This window comes from Athene noctua, chromosome 1, assembly GCF_965140245.1.
Source record: "Athene noctua chromosome 1, bAthNoc1.hap1.1, whole genome shotgun sequence".
NCBI lineage: Eukaryota > Metazoa > Chordata > Aves > Strigiformes > Strigidae > Athene > Athene noctua.
Window position 1 is genome coordinate 183,823,805 of NC_134037.1, and position 21,194 is coordinate 183,844,998.

The 21,194-nt window shown below is 38.1% G+C and overlaps 2 protein-coding genes across 5 annotated transcripts in view; both read right to left on the bottom strand.

Annotated features, from left to right (window-relative positions):
• The window catches only part of CLCN4 (chloride voltage-gated channel 4), a 43,435-nt gene extending 39,504 nt beyond the window's left edge, over positions 1-3,931 (bottom strand). Inside the window, exon 1 of the mRNA XM_074907326.1 lies at positions 3,841-3,931. The gene's annotated coding sequence lies outside the window, so the exon portion shown is untranslated. The remainder of the gene's footprint in view (positions 1-3,840) is intronic.
• A 3,450-nt stretch (positions 3,932-7,381) lies between these two features.
• WWC3 (WWC family member 3) overlaps positions 7,382-21,194 on the bottom strand; it is a 101,920-nt gene continuing 88,107 nt past the window's right edge. For 2 of the 4 annotated variants that reach the window (XM_074907367.1, XM_074907358.1), the window contains exons 16-23: positions 17,708-17,875; positions 16,887-17,038; positions 16,002-16,161; positions 14,694-14,858; positions 13,342-13,434; positions 12,099-12,329; positions 11,239-11,366; positions 7,382-9,836 (exon numbers count right to left, since the gene is read on the bottom strand). In XM_074907367.1, coding sequence (XP_074763468.1) covers positions 9,770-9,836; positions 11,239-11,366; positions 12,099-12,329; positions 13,342-13,434; positions 14,694-14,858; positions 16,002-16,161; positions 16,887-17,038; positions 17,708-17,875 — 1,164 coding nt within the window. In that variant the 3' untranslated portion in view covers positions 7,382-9,769. The remainder of the gene's footprint in view (positions 9,837-11,238; positions 11,367-12,098; positions 12,330-13,341; positions 13,435-14,693; positions 14,859-16,001; positions 16,162-16,886; positions 17,039-17,707; positions 17,876-21,194) is intronic. The other 2 variants (XM_074907348.1, XM_074907339.1) reach the window with 2 other exon arrangements.

Genomic DNA, 21,194 nt, shown 5'->3' on the forward strand with positions numbered 1-21,194 from the left:
CATAGAATCATAGGATGGTTTGGATTGGAAGGGACCTTAAAAATCATCTAGTTCCAACCCCCTGCCATGGGCAGGGACACCTTCCACTAGACCAGGTTGCTCAAAGCCCCGTCCAACCTGGCCTTGAACACTGACAGGGAGGGGGCAGCCACTCCTGCTATAACTTTAGATTATATCTAATCTAAATCCACTCTCTTTCAGTATAAAACTGTTACCCCTCATCCTGTCACTACACTCCCTGATAAAGAGTCCCTCCCCATCTCTCCTGCAGGCCCCCTTTAAGTACTGGAAGGCTGCTGTAAGGTCTCCCCGGAGCTTTCTCTTCTCTGAGCTGAACAACCCCAACTCTCTCAGCCTGTCCTCACAGGGGAAGTGCTCCAGCCCCCTGATCATCTTTGTGGCCTCCTCTGTACCTGCTTGTGCAGGTCCATGTCCTTCATATGTTGGGGGCTCGAGAGAGCTGGATGCAGTAACTCCAAGTGGGGTCTCACAAGAGCAAGTAGAGGGGGACAATCACTACCATCAACCTGCTGGCCACACTTCCCTTGATGCAGCCCAGGATACAGTTGGCTTTCTGAGCTGCAAGCACATATTCCTGGCTCACAGTCAGCAATTTGATCAGATAAAACTCAGACAGGCTTCAGCATCTGGGGTAAGCAACTAAACTTCAGGCTACCAGTGTATGCTTGATTTTCCTCTAGTCCCCTTCATCACAAAAAAAAAGAGGGAATTTCCCTTCTGGAGCAGGTGGTTTTACTGCCACAGAGCTCCAAGCCAGGGTTGAAGGGCCAGAGGGGGCTGTACAGTTTTCCTCCTCACACCACACACAGCCAAGCTTTGCAGCACCAGGTTTGGGTTTCCAGTGCTGTTGTCTCCTCACTCAGAAAATGATAGGGTTAAGGGGGGGGAAAAAACAGTTCTTGGACTGCAAAAAAGGCAAATACATCCAGAGAGAACAGAGTTGCACTATCAGAAGGGAAGTGCCCTGGTGTGTAGTTACTCCTAGAAAGGTCTCCCCTTGAATGGGGTGTTTAATGGCATTAAATACCCCTCTCACTGAAAACCTTTTTGAGCCTTCAGCTTGAAATAAAGCCGATAAACCTGCAGTTAGAAAAGCCATTCATCTGTTCTACCACATCACTTCTCATGATACGAGTGCAGGCAGTGACTCATTTTCACACAGATGGAGAGCAACGTTTTCCTGTTTGCAGGACGCTGTTTTTTACTGCTGCTGTATTTGACGCCAATGGGCTGCGCAGTTACAGACGAGTTACTTCATACTGCCAAGAGAAAGCTCCCCCACCTGCAAGATGGGGAAACCTTTTATTTGGGGTGATGCTTGAGAGCAACATGTTAAAACTGTTTTAGCAATAGCAGCCTACCATAATCCTGCCAGAGTTCTCTTTTGGCATTAACAATTGTATGCGATTTTTTTGGTTCTGCTGGACTAGAAACGAAGAAATTTGAGACAACTCAATATCTGGTGTGTACATATGTGCACACGCGCACACACACACAAGTGAATTAGGCTCCTACTCTACAACCTGATTTCATTTCACTAAATGGAAAAATTAACACCCCCACCTCTTGGGCACCCTGAAAGCCGCAGCCTGATGGCAACAGCAAACTGGAAAAGCACTGGTACCTATGGGCGCCACACTGAGCTAAGAGCCGGTCAGACCTGAGACAGGCTCATGCAACAACACTGACCACCAACACACACGAGATGGCCCTGAAGCATAGGAGAGGCAGAAGGGTGGGAACTTCCCCCTTCCCCTTGAACAAGCACTGGGCTACTCTCCCCTCCAGCCCAACAAACAACAGCTTCACAATGAAGCAGCTCCCAGACCGGGGACATTACGGCTATCCTCCAGAGATCCCGTTCACTCCAGGCAAGTGGGAAAGACGTAACCCCAGGGCAAATGCTCTCCTCCAACACCATCTCCTCCTTCTCCTCCAGTCCTCGATTACAAGCCACCAGCCACCACCTCTGAAGAGGTACCACCTTTACAAGGCAGACCCGATGCATGCAGGGGCTGAGCACTCACGCAGCCATGTGCTGGAGCCAGGGCATGGCACCCCAGTGCTGCTGGACAGAGAGCCCTCCTGGTGGGGATGTTTCCAGGGTCACCCTTTCATACTAAGTAAGTGTTAAAGAACTTGCCCTTAATTTCTGAGTTGCCCCAGCATACATTTAAGGCGGACACCTGGTCTTTTGGTGCAGAAAAGATGCCCTACTCAAATCAGGAGACCAGGAGAACAACTGCCCCATATATATTTCCATAGGGCAGATCTGGGGGTTGGGGGGAAGGAACCCCTTGCACTTTTAAAACCCTCGTGTGGCAGCCCTGCTCCATACCACCTCATACAGTGACAGGTTTGTACTTCTATCACTTTTGAGGCTGTCTTGGCAAAAAAACCAAGAAGTTCTGCTGAAGAAAAACAAAATTGAATTTATTTTTTTCTTCAGTTTCGAAGAACCATTGTCCTTTTTTAATTCATTTCAATAATTCATTATATACTTCCTTTCTTTCCCCCTTATCTTCTGATCCTGACACTACTGCATACCTGATCACTGGAAACCAGAAATCACCTTTCACTAGCATGTACAACCTTCTTCTTCAGCACAGGAGATCCAAAATCTCCTCCACGAGTGTATAGGTGAGCACACAGAGACACCAGGCCTGCAAAATTTTCAGATTTTTCCAATAGTGGGAAAAATTTATTTGAACAAAGAATGGGATTTTCAAGAGTAAGAAAACTTCCTGCAGACTAGGAGTGAAAAGTCACCTGACTCTCTGCCTGATGAAGCTGCAGCTGAGTCATCCTCTGTTCTCTGGCAGAGGCACAGAAATATTTATCAGAATTTTTTAAGAAGAAAAAAAAGAAGGTATATTTGTTTTTTCTAACTACTATAAGCTCAAAAATTAATTTAGTTTCTTACATTCTAACATTTCTATTAATTTTTAAAAGTAGTAAAATATTAAACCCCCCCTAAAATATATTTAAAAAGCAATGCAGAAGAAAACCATCGTCACCATTTTTTTCTCCACAAATACATGTCTTCATGTATTTGTATAGAGTGCATAATTAAACACCTAGACCAGGAAAAGAAAACAGACTCTGGGCTTTGGTTATATAAACACCAACAGTCCTAAAAAGCAGTTTAGCATGGATTTTTCACTTTTTGGTGACTGGCATTTTATGTAAGAAGTAAAAATCTGCTTATCTCATATGTTCCTTCTGGAAAAGCATTTTCCATGCTTATACTGGATGACAAGCAAAACCCACCCTACCTTACACTACAGCAAATTACGCAGGAAACCTGTCGGACTAGGTACTTTCAAACCATGTCAGCAAAAACTAATAAGAAAAACCTCTTTCCCCAAATACATCTACTGGCCCCATAAGCAAGTTAATCCTCAAGACTTTATAAGCTTAGACACATCTATCTGTACAGAGACTTCCTTTAGTCATCCAGGAAAATAAAAAGCAGGGAATGCAAGCAAAACAGCATTGCTGCTCTCTCTCCGCACGGCTGGATGGCTGCTCACGTAAATACAGAATTCAGCAGACACCCGAAGGAGCCATAGCAAAACACAGGGACAAAGGGCCTTCTTCAGCTTTAAAGCTCCATCTGGCAGCATTTCCACGGGAGATGTCAGCCGGGAGATCAGCACAGAGCCAGCAGGCAGCCTCTGCACCTGCAAACCCTCTGCTTGCAGAGGAACCGTGACGCTTTATTTTCCAGCAGAAACTCTGCCCGACAAAGCTGGAGCTGCAGGACGGCAGCACGAGAGCAACCAGCAAATCCGTTTTGCGAAGAATTCTGTTGCTTACCTGCAATGCAACATCATTTAGCCCCGTCCCAAAGATTTTAATAGCATCCTTCCTTGGGTGGTATGGCTGCAAAAGCAGTGATGTCATGGGGAGGAAGCCGTAACAATCATGTGACTGCATCCTCCGTCTATAGGATATCTGATAGGACACGGGGCCAGAGGGAGATGCACCAGTCTGTAATCCCACAGGATTAAATTGTAAGCTTCTTTACCCTGCCCTACCTATTCAGTCACCATTACAACATGTGCTGCTTTTTTCCCCACTCCAACCTGAGCTAATTATTTTTTTTTAAAGGGTTTGTGGATTTTTTTTTTTTGCAACAGCAGTAACGATCACATTTTTTCATGGGGAAAAAACACACTAAGTATGCTGATTGCACACCAAGAAGTATTCCTGTTGACTCTGTGGCAACGCCCAGGTGTCACATTTTCTTTCATCTTTATGAAATACGTAATCACAGCAGCTTGGAAGCGAGACAAACCACAACTCCACCATCCCTTGCATTTTTCCTTCTCCCAGTGCTCCATTTCAAGCTTATCCTGACTGACTTGCCTCTATCTTCTCTGTCATATTTAAACTCTGCAGGCTTACATCAAAGGTTTTGTCCCTGTTACTGTCACTTCGTTTTCCCCACCATCCATGAACTGCTACACTTGCTGCCTTCTGTCTTTTCTTCAATGCAACTGTCACTGCTTGAAAGACCCTCTTCCCTGTGTGCCAGCTTACTTTTCCTTTTCAAACCTTCTGCTTAACTTTTCTCATCAAATACTTAAAAACTAGAACATCCTAAAATGTTTTATTTAAAAAACAAACACACACCAACAAACCTCCTCAATTACCCTCACTTTCACATTTTGGGTAATTGGGCATTATATCTCACAACCATATTTTTGAGGGATTGGGGGGTGGGGGTGTTGGTTTTGGTTTGTTTGTTGTTTTTTTCTTAAATAATTTTATTATGCTCTACAATGTATTTAAGTTCTACAAAATAATACTTTCCAAAATTCTGCTTGCTGAGATTTTGTACAAGCCATCAGAATCATGTTGTGCAAGGCAGAGGCTGTAACTGTTCTTTGTGAAGATCATGTACGTGTTTGTACATGTGCAGCGTGTTTTATTTCAGGACATTCACCTTATTGCTCATTTTCCTGTATTTGAATATTAGGCAGACTGGTTTTACCCTTAAGGGTATCCAGGGGTGTGCTTTGTATTACCAAGCAGATGCAACATCTAGGTATAGGGAGATCTTGCACAGGCACACATGAAAATATTCACAGGTGTCTGAAAGTGCACGCATGACTTCCCCACACTTCAAAGGCTAAGGAACGCAGCTCTGGAAGACCTTTTTGTCCCGCCATGTTTGAGCAGGTATTTATGGATGCGATAAGCAGGCAGCCTGGCCCAGCAAAGCAGGCTGGTTGATACAGGGCATACAAAAACTTTTTTCAGAATGGCTACACCACTTCTCCAAATCTTGTCTATAAGCTGAAGAAAGTTCCTGTACTACTTATTTCTGATACTGACTCTGATATAGAAGCCACATGTTGGATTTTATTGTGAAATTTGAACACTTAGCTTGCTTCACCTGAAGTTCTCACAGCTTTCTGGAGCAAGGAGCATGAGCAGAGCAGAGATGCGATTATGCCTTTCAGACAGCACCACAGATGATAGTTCTCTACCACTCACAGCTCAGTAACAGCTCCAGGCCTATTACAACTGTGTCTGTGAAGTGTGGAAAAGTGATAGCAGTCCTAACTTCCTGCCAGTGTCTGTTCTTTGCACCTATTAAAATCAGTATTAATAGGCCAATTGAATTCTGTGAAGGAAGTTAAAACAAACACTGAGCATCTAATTTATTTTCCGGATAATGTAGCTGTAATTTTCCTTAATCAGTTTATGAGAGGGAAACACAGAAAACCGCAAGCAGCATTTAGTTGCTCAGACAAACATCTATACCTGGGAACTGTGCCCCAAGACACACCCTGTAACACAAGCACTGTGCCCTAGACACAGAATAGTAATTTTGTGCAGTAACCAAATGAGCACAAGGGTTCAAATCCCTTTTTTTTTCCTGGATAAACTTTCCTAAATTCACTTGCTAATTTTTCCTTGTCTATTGTCACAGCTGAACTCATCATGTCTCCTGCTGAATGTGTATTTTTAGTTGGATGGTCTAACTGCAAGCAAACTAAAAGGATAGAACACCCTTATTCTCTATAAAAATGTGATTCTATAACCTAGATATGTTCAAATTTACGAGATTATTAGAAATTATAAGAAAGCAGAAACAGCTCCTAAGAAGCTTTTAACTCTAAGAATACTGAGATTTTCCAAAGTGCAAGAAATCACTTAAATGACATTTAGAGATTCCAAAACCAAATCAACTTTACTCGTTGGTATTTTCTTCCAGTGATACTCATTCAATTGTGTGGTCTTGGGAAAAAGAATATCCGTTTCACATAATGTTTTGGAAAAGATTGTTTTTGCTTTTGCTAGCCTGCAGTTTCTCAAGCAATACATTTGTAAATACATTTTTCCTCCTCTCAAAGATATATGACTATAGTTAAAAAGGAGACTGAAGTCAAAACAAGCTGTAAAGTGCCCTCTTCCCTAAAAATTCAACCATCAGTTTTACATCTGCTGAAAACAAAAGAGGTAGTTCATCTAATTCCTAAAAAAAAATAAATATAGTTTGATCTTTTTATACATCACTTACCTTTAAGTCTTCTGAAGTGCTTACAAGAACTGCGGCAAGAAATACATATAAAACGTCATTCTTACAACAGAAAACCCATGCCGACATACCCATTATTTATTTTGCTGTTGATCCTAACAGTTGTGAGACAGAGACGGCTGGTATTCCAAATGACTATTTCTAGCAGACTGTTTAAAAATAACCTAAACTCTGTCATACCCTTAACACCGTGCAAATATTGGACAGAGACAGGAGTCATATGTCAGTACTATGATTTTGCCTGCGGTCCTGCAGCTTAGGGTTGCAGAGAGAAACTGAGAAATATCCTTTCTGCAATTATGCAGGTTTAGTGTTTCCTTTGTGAAAGCAGCAGTAAAGTTCAGCCTAAAAAAGTTAACCAGTATTCTTCTGAGTGGCTTCCACCTTGGACTTAGTCATAAGTACGATATTACAGAACTAGCAATGTCAACTTATGTCCAATATAGATCTACAAAGTTTTGTTAGGGAAAAAAGTCAGTTCAATGTGTTGTCAGTGGAGCTACCCATGAATTCCAGGAACATTCCACTATGAGCCTCTAACGCAGCTGTCAGCTTATTGTGAGTGATAAGCACATGGGAGAACATACCTGCCACTCCTTACACTCTTCATCCCTTTCAGGTCTTCAGCGTAACCTCTCTAGTATACCTGATTTCACAGATTTCCTCTCTTAATTTTATTTGAAAATTTATTACATTCACCTAAATTACAGTGTTACTCAAAATACAAAATTTCTCTATAAAAGCACCCTGAAAGTGGCAGATATAAATAATTCAAAAACTGTCTTATTTGACATATAACAAAGTCCTACTGCTGTTTATTGCAAATTATTTTATTTTGTAGAAGAAATACTTTCAAATAATACAAAAATGACACAATCATACAGAACTGTGACAAAAACAAGAGAGATGAATACTGAATATGATAACTCCTTACCACATCAAGACAGAACTCATTAACAGCAGTCAGAATCTCAGACCCACAAGATACGCTGATGACATCTCACAACGGTCACTGTTTAAAAACACCAACTGACAGAAAGGCCACCAGACATTGCCCCTTCGTTATACAGTCACAGATTCATTTAGGGTGGAAGGGAGGTCCCCACCCCAACCCCTGTTCAAAGCGGGTCCTACTGCAATCAGGATGCTCCGGTGGTGTCTGTTCTTGGTTTACAGCAACTAGTTCTAGTGTCACTGCACGGTAACATTTGATCAACACGACTATGTAAGGGCCTCCGCTGAAAACTAGACACAAAATTCCGACTAACTGGTCTTTTCAAGTAATGAGCACTGAAAAGCTTGCTGTCCCTAGACTTTTTTACCCAAACACTGAAAATTTCTTACATGATTTGGTTTTTATCTGCATAGTTTCTGAATACGTCTAGTTGTGCCCAAGGAACCCAATATATACCCACTGAAGCTTACCGGCAAAAACAGATTTCAGGCTGGTTAGCATGATAAATACTAAATATACTCCAATTTCACATATATTCCTACTTGATCTAATCACTTGATGCCTGTAATGATTATAAGGCCATACTAGGAAACAGGGAACACTACCTTAAAATTAAATGTCTGCATTAATCACCCCCACTGATTGATGATTTAGGTTCACAATCTTTTTCCCTCATTACTTTTTGCCTCAGCTTGGACAAGTAATTCAGTTTCACTTTCAGGTTTTCCTGACACTTGACAAGGTAACAGAGTATAAGTTCTTGAAACTCACAGAGAACACTTAATTTAAAAAATATTTGAAAATATTTGGATTGGTTCTGTTAAGTCCCTTTAATTTTTGGCTACTGTTGTTTTCATTTCCTGGCATACAAAAATCTGGAACCAATTTGTCCTTTAAATTAAGAGACAACATGATCTTCCTTCTAGGAGATTTCAGCAATTTGCAAAGTCAGTCTTGTGTTGGGCACCTCTCTCTGTAGGTAATGTATAATTAGAAAAATATGAGAAACTCTATTATAGTAGCTTAGTAAAGAAGTATTTTTACATACTTGCAGGATGCAAGGACACAAAACTGGCATTCTCGGGAATTTAGGGTGACAGTCTTTCATTAAAACAAATGGTCACAAGTAAAATTATTTCTTACCAGATTTTAGATGGTCCAACTAGCAATCAAGTGAGCTGTACCTTCCAGAATTATATACCTTCCTCCTGAAAAGTGTCACTCTTCAACAGAACTTGCATGCAGTAACCTCAAAACACATCCTTTAGGATGAACTTGTGTTTAAGCACCCTTACTTAATGCAGCTGCTCTCCAAAATCAGCACATATGTACTTTCCTGAATCAGATCAGAATCTTTGAAACTGTAGGAATTAATGTAACATTCCTTTAGCAGTCTTTCCACACAGCTAGCTCACATTACTCTTTTAACTCCCTTTTTTTTTTTTTAAACAGCAAAACAAAGACCTGTCACCCTTTTCCTTCCTCCGTTTAAACTGAGAATCTAGTTAAGAATATAAAGATACTTTAGACACAACCGAAATGAAAACAATCTATTAGTGCACAGTAAGAACATGCAAATGAATTCTGCAATGTTTAACATCACTTCTAATCAGTGTTAAACACATTGCAGGTGATAATATTTTGCTATAACACAGACAGTGCTAAAGGATACAATGTACATAATAAGCTACAGATAATAAAGCTGAAAAAAGTGACAATTTTAGAACACAGTATTTTCATTTCAGGTATCAGAAACAAAACCAGCTCAATAGTTCCATTCTACTGTATGACAAATACTGAAGAACAAAATTTCAGTCTTAAAATACATCTTAAAGTAGGTATTTTCCTTCAAGGAAAAAAGGCACTATAAATAAATTACACTACAGTGAATTTGCCTGAACTCACTTTGTTTCTGTCTTCCAGCCTTTAAGTCAAATAAAACAGCATAAAAACTGTACACGCTCTTAACAGGATAGTCGATCTTTTATAAAATAAGTTGTCTTCAGAGATGTCAGTTTCACAACAAGGAAAAACCAAGCCTTGTTGCAGTCGCTATTATAAAATATATATGTATATATATTTATATATATGTTTTTGTTTACTTTTACTTTTTTTACTTTTTTTATTTTTTACAAAACGTGTATATTAGCTTTTGCACAATTTTTTTTTAAAGAAATGGCTAATCTAATAACTTCATTAAAATAAAAGCGATAAATACTTCATGTTTACAAAGCAACATGTCATACATCATCAGCTGGCAGAGGAGGTATGTTAATCCTTGGTCTTGTGAAAAAAGCTATCTTCTCTCTGTGATCAAAATAAGATGAAAAGGAAGTCAATTAAATACATGCCTACAGTTGTTTTTTTTTCCCCTTCATACTCCAGTTAGTTAGTATTTGTTATTTACATACTGAACTGATGGTTTAGAGTACAAGAAACTTTCAAAAACTACTAAACCTCGCTGTATACTTTTGGCAACATTCCATTGAACACAATTACTACTTTTGAAGATTAAGGTGAAGCTTTCTACAACTCATTGAACATCAGAGTTGACTGTAAAAAGGTTTCACAGAACAAGCCCTCCATAAGCCCTTCTGCAATGCAAATTCACCCTTGTACATTCTGCAGTAAAGTCTACCAAGAAAAAAGGAAAGAAAAAAAAAAAAGATGGCAGAGTCATCTGTTTGCTTCTTTATTGAGAAAACAGTACATGCTGTAAAGTAAGTGTCATAAAAAATGGCCGTGTGCATGAAAAGGGCAAGAACTTAAACAAGGAAGACAGCTTTTGCTTCATTTTCTGCATCTCATTGTATTCAATTCCCCATATCTTTTTACATCTTGGTAGACAAAGCATAAACCCCCCTCTCTTATTGCCAGAAGCATAAGATGTTAAACAATGCTAAAATTTCTATTCCTCTTACTTTCTCCCCACCTTTGTGAGAAAGATCTTTTTAATGTAATTCAAGCAAAAAGTGACTTTAAAGGACAGACAGCTTTTTTATTTCACTTAAGTATTCCCTGAAAAAAAGTTCTAAAAATCTAAACACCAGATAAACCAGTATAATGTAACACTGTGGCTGAGCTGTCCTCCACATCTATACTGCACTTAACATTTTCTTACTGTTACTCTTGAAATAAAAATTAAAGACATTTTAATACTGAAGTAATAAAGTCTTCCTGCGAAATGCACGCTTGTACACAAAATAAACAGCCATAAATAAAGCTAGGATAGGACACTTACCATGTGAACACAAATGAAATAGGGGGGAAAAAAAAACCCACCAAAGAAAAGGCTTCTTGAGAGAAAGCTTGAATATTATGGAATAATTTTTAGGGAGAGAGTGTTACTAGTAATGTACATGTATTACACTAAACTATTCATGCCCACAGGCTTGCATTGAAGAATTGACAAATCATTTGAACTTAAGAGTGACTAGGCTAAGCTGAAAGAATCACCTTAGCTATGTTTGCACTTGAAGACTACTTTATTATTTCATGTGTTTTAGAATTGTAACACTGCAATTTTACCTTAGCTTTGGCGCTTTACACGACAAATAATTCAAAGGAAATGCAAGTGTCCAAATCAATATACAGTTAAAAAATCACTGTCTATATAGAAGACACACAGAATTTAAGCTAAATGCTTCACAGAACTTTAATCTCTCTATTGGACTGTTGCTATGCTATTTCAGTACACATTACCACTTACCTAAAAGTCTGCACCTGAATAGGCTCCTTCTGATTTTGCCCACGCAACTGGTATATTTCTTTTGATGCTTTCTTTAGCATCTTTTCAGCTGCTTGCTCTTGGTGATGTTCAAATTTGGTCTGTCTGGTCTGAAAACAAGAATATAACGCTTAACATGGTCACGTGAATAAATAAAACACAAGAATACCCAGGTTAAAATAATGGATTCCCCCTCCCACCACAGTAAAACCACACAAGTACTTTATCTGAAATAGCTGATCATCTAAGAACTATAAATTCAAAAGACTGACAGTGTTGTTTCAATTCTTAATACTCTTCAGACAGACACGTATTAAATTAATGAAATTTATTGCACATAAATCTGCCAAACAAGACCTTAAAACAAATTTAGGGTCACTCTTGGTCTCTGATAATCCAATGACAATTTTGTTGTGCAGCTTTTGCCACTTTTTGCCTATAACTTCCTTCTCCAAGAACAGGAAAGAAGTCACATACTTAGGGAACACTCCAAATAAACTGTCAAAAACAAAACATCAAATCAGCAAGATTTCTTTCAAAGATCAAAAGAAAATTATTAAAATTCCAATACTAAATAAAACAAACAAACAAAAATCCAAACCAAAACAAAAAATGCCACTGACAAATAGTGTAATTCTCCAGTAACTGTCCTCAAATAAATATACAGTTTGGTAATAATCAATGCAATAATTTTTACTGTGCTAACTTTAAGAATATAGAAGCAACATTCATTGTCTGAAGTTCTGTAAAAACAGCTCTTTAGACATCTTGTCACAATCAGGAAGTTTTGAAACCAGAATTTAGTTCTAAACATGTTGAGTGCTCCTCTTGTGTTACCATACCTGCCTTTCTGCTTCCTTCAACAAGTTCCGGAATCGCTCATCCCGAAGGACCCAGTGGGGTAGATCTGTCTGTCCTCTGAGTTTGGCATCTTCCAGACGCTGTCTCAACTCTCTTAAAACACATATCTCCTCGTTCAGCTGTCTCTGTCTAGTTCTGGATGCCTGGAGATCCAGCTCCAGGTCTAAGGATGTCCTTGCCATAAGCTCAGCCAAAGATGATCTGCAGGACTGCTGAGTTATTAGGATTCAAACAAAACGCACAATAGATTACTCTTAACATGGTATACTGGCCTACCTTTAGCTATATAAATCATAAATTTCCTGTATTTACTTCACACACAAAGTCTTTCCTGACACAAAGTTTTGGAGAGATTATTTAATATTCCACAGTGAAAGGCTAACTAGCTGTAGGGGTTTTCTGTAACATACATAAACTTCTCAATTAATGCTTTCTACTACCTCCATTTACAGTCTCCTTCTGGCTTATAAATGTTTAACTAATTTAAGGTTATGGACTAAGCTTTCATGTTATGATGATAATAAAAGCAATGTAATATGAAAAACTCAGAACAGAGTCACGGTGTTGGAAAATACTGTACTGAGCAAGATTCCCCTTAAAGGGCTTTATTCAATATTGGTTTTAAGATACATTCTGAATCAAAATGGGAGGCATAGCTCTCTACTTGCCTACACCAGCAAGAAATTAAATTTCCGCTGACCGGGCTAAACTATATGCAATTCATATACAAGGCATTAACGCCTTACCTGCCCTTCTCTGCCCACTTGTCCTGCAACATGCAGGGTGGCATGGGGAAAAATTCCTGAATACTTGGGTCTCAAATACTATGGTTTATTACACTGCATGGGAGGGGAGCTGGGTGTTTTACTGTCACATTCACACACACTTCTCTGGGGCTGCACACTGTATCATAAACTAGATTTTAAAGACTTAAAGTTTACATCCAAATACAAATCCAGACCCCATTAAACTCATTTTTCTCTGCCCCACTTTTTTTTCCTCCTCAAATAATTGTTTACAACTATATTTCACCTCTCTATGTCTACCTTTTAGCTTAAAAAACTCCAAACCCAAAACAAACACCCATCCTCTGATTACCTTACAGAAGCCTTATACATTCCCTAAAAATATTAGAATGTACCTGTAGATATCTAAAACTTAAGCATAAAAGTACCACTGTTCCAGTAACTTAGTGAAAAGTAAAATCCAATTTCTTAGGTGTACCTGCTTATACCGTAGAGTACGCCTCTCCAATGTATTCCGGACAAAAGGGGACTTCCTTGGCAGAGTTGAACTGTCACTGTCACTGCGATACAGCTGATTAGAAAAGGTATTGAAAATACAGGTTGTTTACAAAGGCCATCTACATTAAGAGATTAGAATTTTTTTTTCTTTTGCAATTTATTTTAAGAAACGCACTGAAACGGTCTTGTTTTAAGCAACTGATTTTTTTCAGCTTTAGTTATTTATAAAAATGCACACATAATAGTGCTTATACTGTATAGTTACAATAATGCAAGAAAACTTCAAAACCACCCATATTTTATAGCTGTTTTACCAAGAATTCTACTAAATATCCAAGACAATATAACCTAAAAAAGGGGGAGGGGGGAGTTAAAGGCAATAATATTTCTTCCTAAAGCATTCCCTGTCATGGGCACAAACAATAAAGTCTCCCACGTTTTTCCTCCCTCTGATTTTATGTAAATACATATTAAGTGAGGGTGTTTAACAATCTTCCTTTTTGCACTGTCTTTGTTCTGGTGTGTGAGTGTTTTACTCACATTCCCTATACCAGAAACAGATACGGAATCCAGAAATCAAACTGAAGAATTTCAAGGGGTCCACAGATGCACTGCATGCAGTGTAAATAAGACAGCAAAACCCAGAAGATCCTCAGTTTAGGAAAAATCATAGAAGTTAAAAATCCTTTTCAAACTCAAGCTCTCAAAAGCTTATGAAAGAGTACAATTAAAGCTATGTGCATTCCACCCACATCACAAAATCAATACCAATGAACATCACAATCTTCTTATTGTGAGCTTGAAAACTGTTGTGCTAATCCTCAACTACTTGCACCAGGGCACCCAGGCATCCTAGGTCCCACTGTAACAAGCATCCTATGACTGACATGCACGACAGAAACCAGAGTTGTAATAATATTTATGCAGTAATTCTGAGATCATGCATTCAGTCCCCTTTCCCAAACTCTTAGGTACCTGAAAGTTAAACATGGCTTCTAAGCTGTTTATGTACCTCATTAGAGAGCACTGTACCTCTGCAAAATCAATCACCCTAGCCTAACAGCTAAGGTTACCAGGGAAAAGAGCTAAATATCTAATTTGTCACAGATTCTTACATTTTAAATGAAATAAATTCAGGTTTAAACTCTTAAAAGAACCAGGGGACCTCTTCCCCACTGCAATGTTTAAATTCAATGAAAGATTATTCATTAGTATGAAGAAGTAGTGTATGTTTCTTATAAATATACTTAAGTCTTAAGAAGAAATTATCAAAAACATACAAAGTACTTGTGTGGAGGCCCCTTCCCCTGCTTCTTTTTGAACCTTACTCACTCTGCAAACATATTGACTTCGTGCTCCAGGAGAGAAGGTCTGGGAACGAACAATAGTGCTACTGCGAACAAAAGCAGAACCCCGTGGCCTGCGGCTAGTTCTCTCTTTTGGAAGAGTAGCAACTTCTTCAGGAAACAGATCCTCAGTGTTAGTTTCCTTATCCACCTAAAATTTCAATGAAGGAAAATTTTTTATTTTTTCCTTATTTTCTCTCTCACCAAAACCAACCAGGCATTTCAACAATATCAAAAGTAAACAATTGGCCCTGCTACCTAGGTTCAAGTTTTAATGAGCACTGACAACAGAGGATAAATCATCTCATTTTTTAAAAAGTTTTAAAACTAGGTCATTCAAAAATGTAAGATTACCTTTCAGAAGCCTTTGCTGGAGCAGTAACAATTATGAGATGCAGTTATAACATGAATCATAGCTGCAGAGCACAAGGACTGCATTCAGCATTGGCAATTGGGCATTAACCAAGCTACCACCTGATCTCCAGCCTCAACAGAAGAAAACTGAGTCACCTTTCAATAAGGTGACTCTGAAACAAGTTAAAAAAAAACCTTAAAACTGGAAGTCAAATGAAGAGAAGAAACTCAACAAGAGAACTGAAAAACTGTTGAAACAATGATACAACAAAACTAAAATATTCAGAAATACAGAAAACATGCTACTCTAGCAAAGCTTCCAAACCCTAAGTTAACTCATTCCTCAGCAGGAGGTATGATCTTCCCTAAAGGCAACACAAACGGGCTTATGTTCCTTCACTTCAACAGCAGTGTGCTGATTTTGGCTTCTTCAGATTATATAAAAGACTTTAAATACATTGGTTTCAGCATGATGGTTCTGAAAATTTTAACTGTATTTATTGTAACACTGAAACAGCAATGCAAGTCTTAAAATATTAAGCTTCTTTCTTCACAATTCCTTCAAAAATTCTTATTTCTAAGAGCACTGGAATTTGATCATGATCTTTCCTGTTACAATTTCAGGTCAACACAGACACTGATACGACCATGTATTTACAGATTAGGTGAAGGCCATAGCTTGTCTTCGAATATAAAAACCCTACTTCCATCCAGAAATAACTAGTAAGCAAACAAAACCACCATCCCTAAAGAAGGCATTTTTAACAACTCAAAGCACACCGCTGTCATGAAGGCAGTGCTCATGCAGAGTTGTTAATATAATTTCTGATTCTTTTCTCTCCTGATCAATTCGGACTCAAACTCAAGGAGCAGCAGCAACACACTCTGTGTGCGCCAGGCAGTGTGGTAGTTTCTGTACTGCAGTGTCTTCTCTCATTACCTTTAGTGGCGGAGGCTGCATTTTTCCAGAACTGTACTGGCCTGCTTGAGTTGCAAACATGTGTCCAGCTAATGAATCCCCGCAAAATGGCTCTGGATAAGGAGGACTAGTCTGGGTGCAGTTACTGCATCCACTGTCAACAGATTCTGCTTGCCAACTCCTAAAGGCAGAACATCACAAGAATTTTGTGGGTATTAAAAAAAACTATGCAATTATGCGTCATGTTCATATATTTCATTATCCAGGTCAGTTTATCATTTTAGAGTATTATTTCTCCAATAAAAATACAGAATCTTCAAAGGGAGTATATATCCCACTTGCATTTCTGCAGATGTTGACAAGCAAATATATTTCATGCCCTCCCCCCCCCAAATCATCTTCCCTAATTTTCTTAAAGTATATGTTCTGATCTTTATAACAATACTGAGAAAACAATACAAAAAACCCCAATGCAACTCATGTAAGAGTAGTACAACTCATGTATGAGTACTATTAATGATGAAACAGCATTGTAATAAACCCTGAAATAGTAAGCACTCCCTAAGCATTGCAGAGCGTATCTGACATTTTCCCATGTTGCCACAAAATTATTTTTTTTTTTAGTACAGTTATTGCCAACCCATTACAGTTGCCTTCGTAGCAAAGTTTGTTTGATACAATGTTTTTCCACTCCCAAATTCCAAGTCCACTAAACTCAGATAGATATTCAAATAAGGTTTTCTCCTCTTTGCACATCATCTCATAATAATGGAATTTTATACCCATAACACCAACAGGGAGATCTTGGAACAAGGACCTGCTGTTTCCCCTGCTGTATTTCAGGATATACCCATAGTGTAAATATCATTCGGCTGTTTGATGAGGTGTTTAAACTACTATTTTTACCTTTCTGATATGGCTTCTGCCTGATCTTCCTTTCTTTCCATCTCCAGGATTTCCTCCTCTGTGTACTCCAGTTTCACTCTCTCTTCTGCCAACTCTCTCTCAACTGCTTCCAGCTGGGCGGTGGTCCTAGCTAACAGGGCTGTCACTGCATCCTGAAAGATAAACTAGACTTCAAATAAAACCGTTTGAACAAGCCAATGTATTTAATGAATATTATTCAGAGAAAACAAAATAAAAACTTAGCCATTGTATGTTCCTTAAAAAAAAAAAAATTAAAAAATCTGTCCTAAGCCAAAATGATCAAAAAAGTACGTGGTGATCCATGAATGCAACTTCTCACAGAAATGGGGCCGTCTTTATCTCACTGTGGAGCATCATCCAGCAAGTTAGGTCAGAAAAGACCTCTAGAGGTCACCTAGTCTGATGTCCTGCCCAAAGCAGGGACAGCTTCACAGCCACATCAGGTTGCCCAGGACCCAGTCAAGGGCTGAAAAATCTCCAAGGATGGAAACCGCGCCACCTTTCTTGACAACCTCTTGAAGTACAGCAGCAGAAGTTTTTCATGCATTTTAGATAGTTGGACTGGAAGTGTACATACAAACATACACAGAGTACTATTGCAAGCACCTGTCCAGACATGATTTAACTTTTAATTATTCTTTTTAAAGTCTAGCTCTTGCCACAAGAGCTAAATTAAGGTATCAACTTTGGTACACCTCAAAATCAAACTGCACCCAAGATAAGATCACAATCAACCACCTAGCAGGTCAACTAAAATAAATTAAAAAAAAAAAAAAAAAATCACTTTTTCAGAACCATACTGTTTTAACTGTAGTTACATTTCCAGAAGACCGGGGAATACTTTCTTCACACTGGTTTTTGTTCTTTGCTTTTTGGGGGTCTGAACCAGCGAAGATCTGAATGGTATACCAGTGAAGCTGCATCTCACCAGAACTCTCTGCATCAGTCAGGTTTATCTGAGCAATGCCCTGTAAACAACAAAAAGCACTGACCACAATAAGAGAAACATACACCGCAGGACAGATACCTTTTCATTTAAAGAGTATTTTACTTATAATGTAAAAATTCCACTTTATCAAATACTGATAGTGTCTCTTAGATAGTTTTGTTCTGTTGTGTTACCATGTCTAAGATACTGAATTTCTTGCCTCTTGCTTATTAACAGGAAGGATCAGTGTAGATACTCAATTTTTCTAAGCTGAAAAATAAATTTCTGTGACTGATGTAGATATGATTGTTCCAGCTGACAGCTCTTAATATTTTATTAAGAAAACCTCTTAATTATGTAACTGAGTTCCACATTATCTTAAATTAATATTACTTTAACAATATTATTTTAATCTGTTTTCTTTCGAGAGAACTATATTCCTTCCATTCTCTGATCCTCCGAGGTATCTTCCAAAAGGGAAAAAAAAAGGTTGTGTAAAACAATTATTTTTTTTTTTTGCCTATCTATATCATAAGGTAGTCAAATGGATCATGAAGCCATTTTTTCACTTTTTAAGCCATCTTTACATCTCCCAGATTCAGGTGAAAACAGGCTTAATGGAGGCTTCCCACTAGAAGTATTCCCAACTTTCAAGCAGCCCTACTCCATCAGACAGAAAGAAATTTCTGAGTAGCACTGACCTAAATGAAAAACAGCTGTGAGCAAATCCATGCTTTTTGTTTTCAATCAGTTCACTAGTTGGACTGAGTAATGATTTTATACTAGCTAGTCTTTAATTACTGCTTTTAGCTTTATCTGGCTGTCTCTACAATCTGTTAATTTCCAGCCTAATGGACCACATGGTAAAAATGTTTTCATTTGTATCACTGGAAAAATTATGTAAAAATTGCTTTCAGCTCTCACAAAACAAATGGCTGGATGCAGTGATTCTAATTGTAAAGGCAGCAGGAAATGTATACAGACACTGCATTCAACTTTAAGCAGGTAAAGAAACAATTAATTAGAAAATATTAATAATTAAAAAATCACTGTGTTTTACCAAGATAAATGTTCCCTGAAGCTCTGTTTAAACAGGTGTATAAAAGATGATGGAGAAAAGTTTTTGAGACTAATGAAATAATGTCATATCGGAATACAGGGTTACCGAGAACATCACTTGATGTCGGTATATTGGAAGCTATAAACAGAGATGCCTTTTATATATAAAAGAAATGTCTTATAATTATCTACTTGCTCTGATGCAGTAAAAGAAATAAACATGTATCAAATACTCACACTTTTGCATCAGAGTTGGAAAATGTTTAAGACATGCTGGGTTTGGTTTTAGAGGTAGAGGGTAAAGCTGTTTTCCTGTCATCAACATGGGAAAAAACATACATTGACTCTTAAGATGTCTGACACTGCCCTAACACACTGCATTAAGCAGCTAAGAAAGCATATGTCAAAGAAGCCGTTACTACAAAGTGAATGACTAACTGGTTAGAAAAATCACCAAACCCAATTAATACTTATCAGTACTGAAAGGACTAATGAATATTTCACCTCCACCTCAAGCTGTGGAGCTCGCTCAAAAGGATGAAGAAGGAGGGTCTGCTAGCAGTCTGTCATGTGCCTGCTCTGATGCATTTGTTAACAACTTGCATGGTGGAAGAGTAAAAGTACTTATGAATCTTTTGGTGATGTCAAACAGAAGGATTATAAAATTTAAGAGAAAAGGATCAGAATTTTGAATTCTGTTAAAAAATTGGGCAGGTCTTCTGAAATAAATACATGAAATGCAAAAAGACAAATGTTACACTCAAGAAGATTTCAAATAAATTAAGACCCAGGGAATAATTGGTCAGGGCTGTAAAAGATCAGAAACTGGGAGTGAAACAGCAATGCCATGTGATTGCAAGAAAGGCAATAGCATTTCTTTGATGTTTTAACATGAGCTATATATGCTAATAATGGAAAATAACAGCTCCCTTATCTCAACATTGATGAGGCCATAAGGGAAGAAATAAGCCAACTTAAGGAAGCACAGTTTCAGAAAGCTGTAGGAAAACAGAAAAAGATCTTTCAGCAAGGCAGGACATATGAATAAAAGGTTGAGGGAATGCAAAGACCATCCCACAAATTTAGCAGATTTACTTCTCTACGTAAGTGAAGTTTAGAACTATTTACCAGAATATTTCTTTATTTATTTCCCATCCCCCCCTTCTTTGTTACGTACAAATATTTGTATAAATTAGGATAAACTCCAGCCTGGCTTCTGCATTTAGGAAAGCATTAAACTGGCATAATCTAATTGAAAAGAAATCAGTCATCAAGAACTGCAGAAATATATGGATGATTAAATATATGGAAAAAACTGTAATCTCAGTGGGGGAGATTTCAAAAGACAGAAGCCTTGTTGATAGAAGCCATCACAGCAGTTCCAAAGAGAGGTAGCAAATGGTTTCTCAGTTTTATAAAATGCTTATTTTCAATTTACAGTAAAAGAGGGCAATGATCATGTTTAAATACATACTTCAATGCATTTACTTTAAGAAAATGTGTCATTGTTTCTCTCTTTTCGAGTAGCAGTCAACTTACCCTAAAGTATGTTATCAACTACTGTAGATAAAGATATTTCTGACAAAACTACACCAAGACTATGAAAGAGAAAAAATTCCTACCAACATAACATGACGACCTATCTTTTTTTGCTAGTTCAGTAATAGCAGTTAAAAATAAAAGCACCCTCAATTTAGATGCATTTGCATCAACATAAAGATGCTTTACACTGAAATAGCTATTTAGCTTCCTAGAGGAAGAGGCTATATCAATATAAAGCGCTTTACACCAATATATCCAGACCCTTCTTGAGAAGCTTTCTCTTTCATTATGTTGTAGTACAAAAATGACAAGATTTCCTACTGCAGACAAGACCTTGGGTCCACTTCTGTCAACGTTAAGACCACTGTTTATAGAAGATGCTACCTAGTTTTAAGGGTGGACTAACAAACATGCATTCTTGAGCCAGTGTGCTCAAATAAACACCTCCTATCCACAGTCCAGCATACTACTACTTTGACAGGCTTATATAGCAACAAGGAGTTTTTATTTGTTATCTTTTTATTAGGAAACTATTTTAATGATACTAATTCATCATGCACGTGCTACAACGTGATGCAGAAACAGAACCCTGGAGCCCACTGTAGTCTAAAAACTGTCAGATTAATTCTTTGGGGAAGTTTAGATTATTTTTTTTTTCTACAGTTCTTCTAGCACTAAAATGTAGCAATGATTTTTCAACTTTCCCCAGACATTTATAAGAAAGCTTTAAATGAATAAAAAATTAACTCCTTATCTAC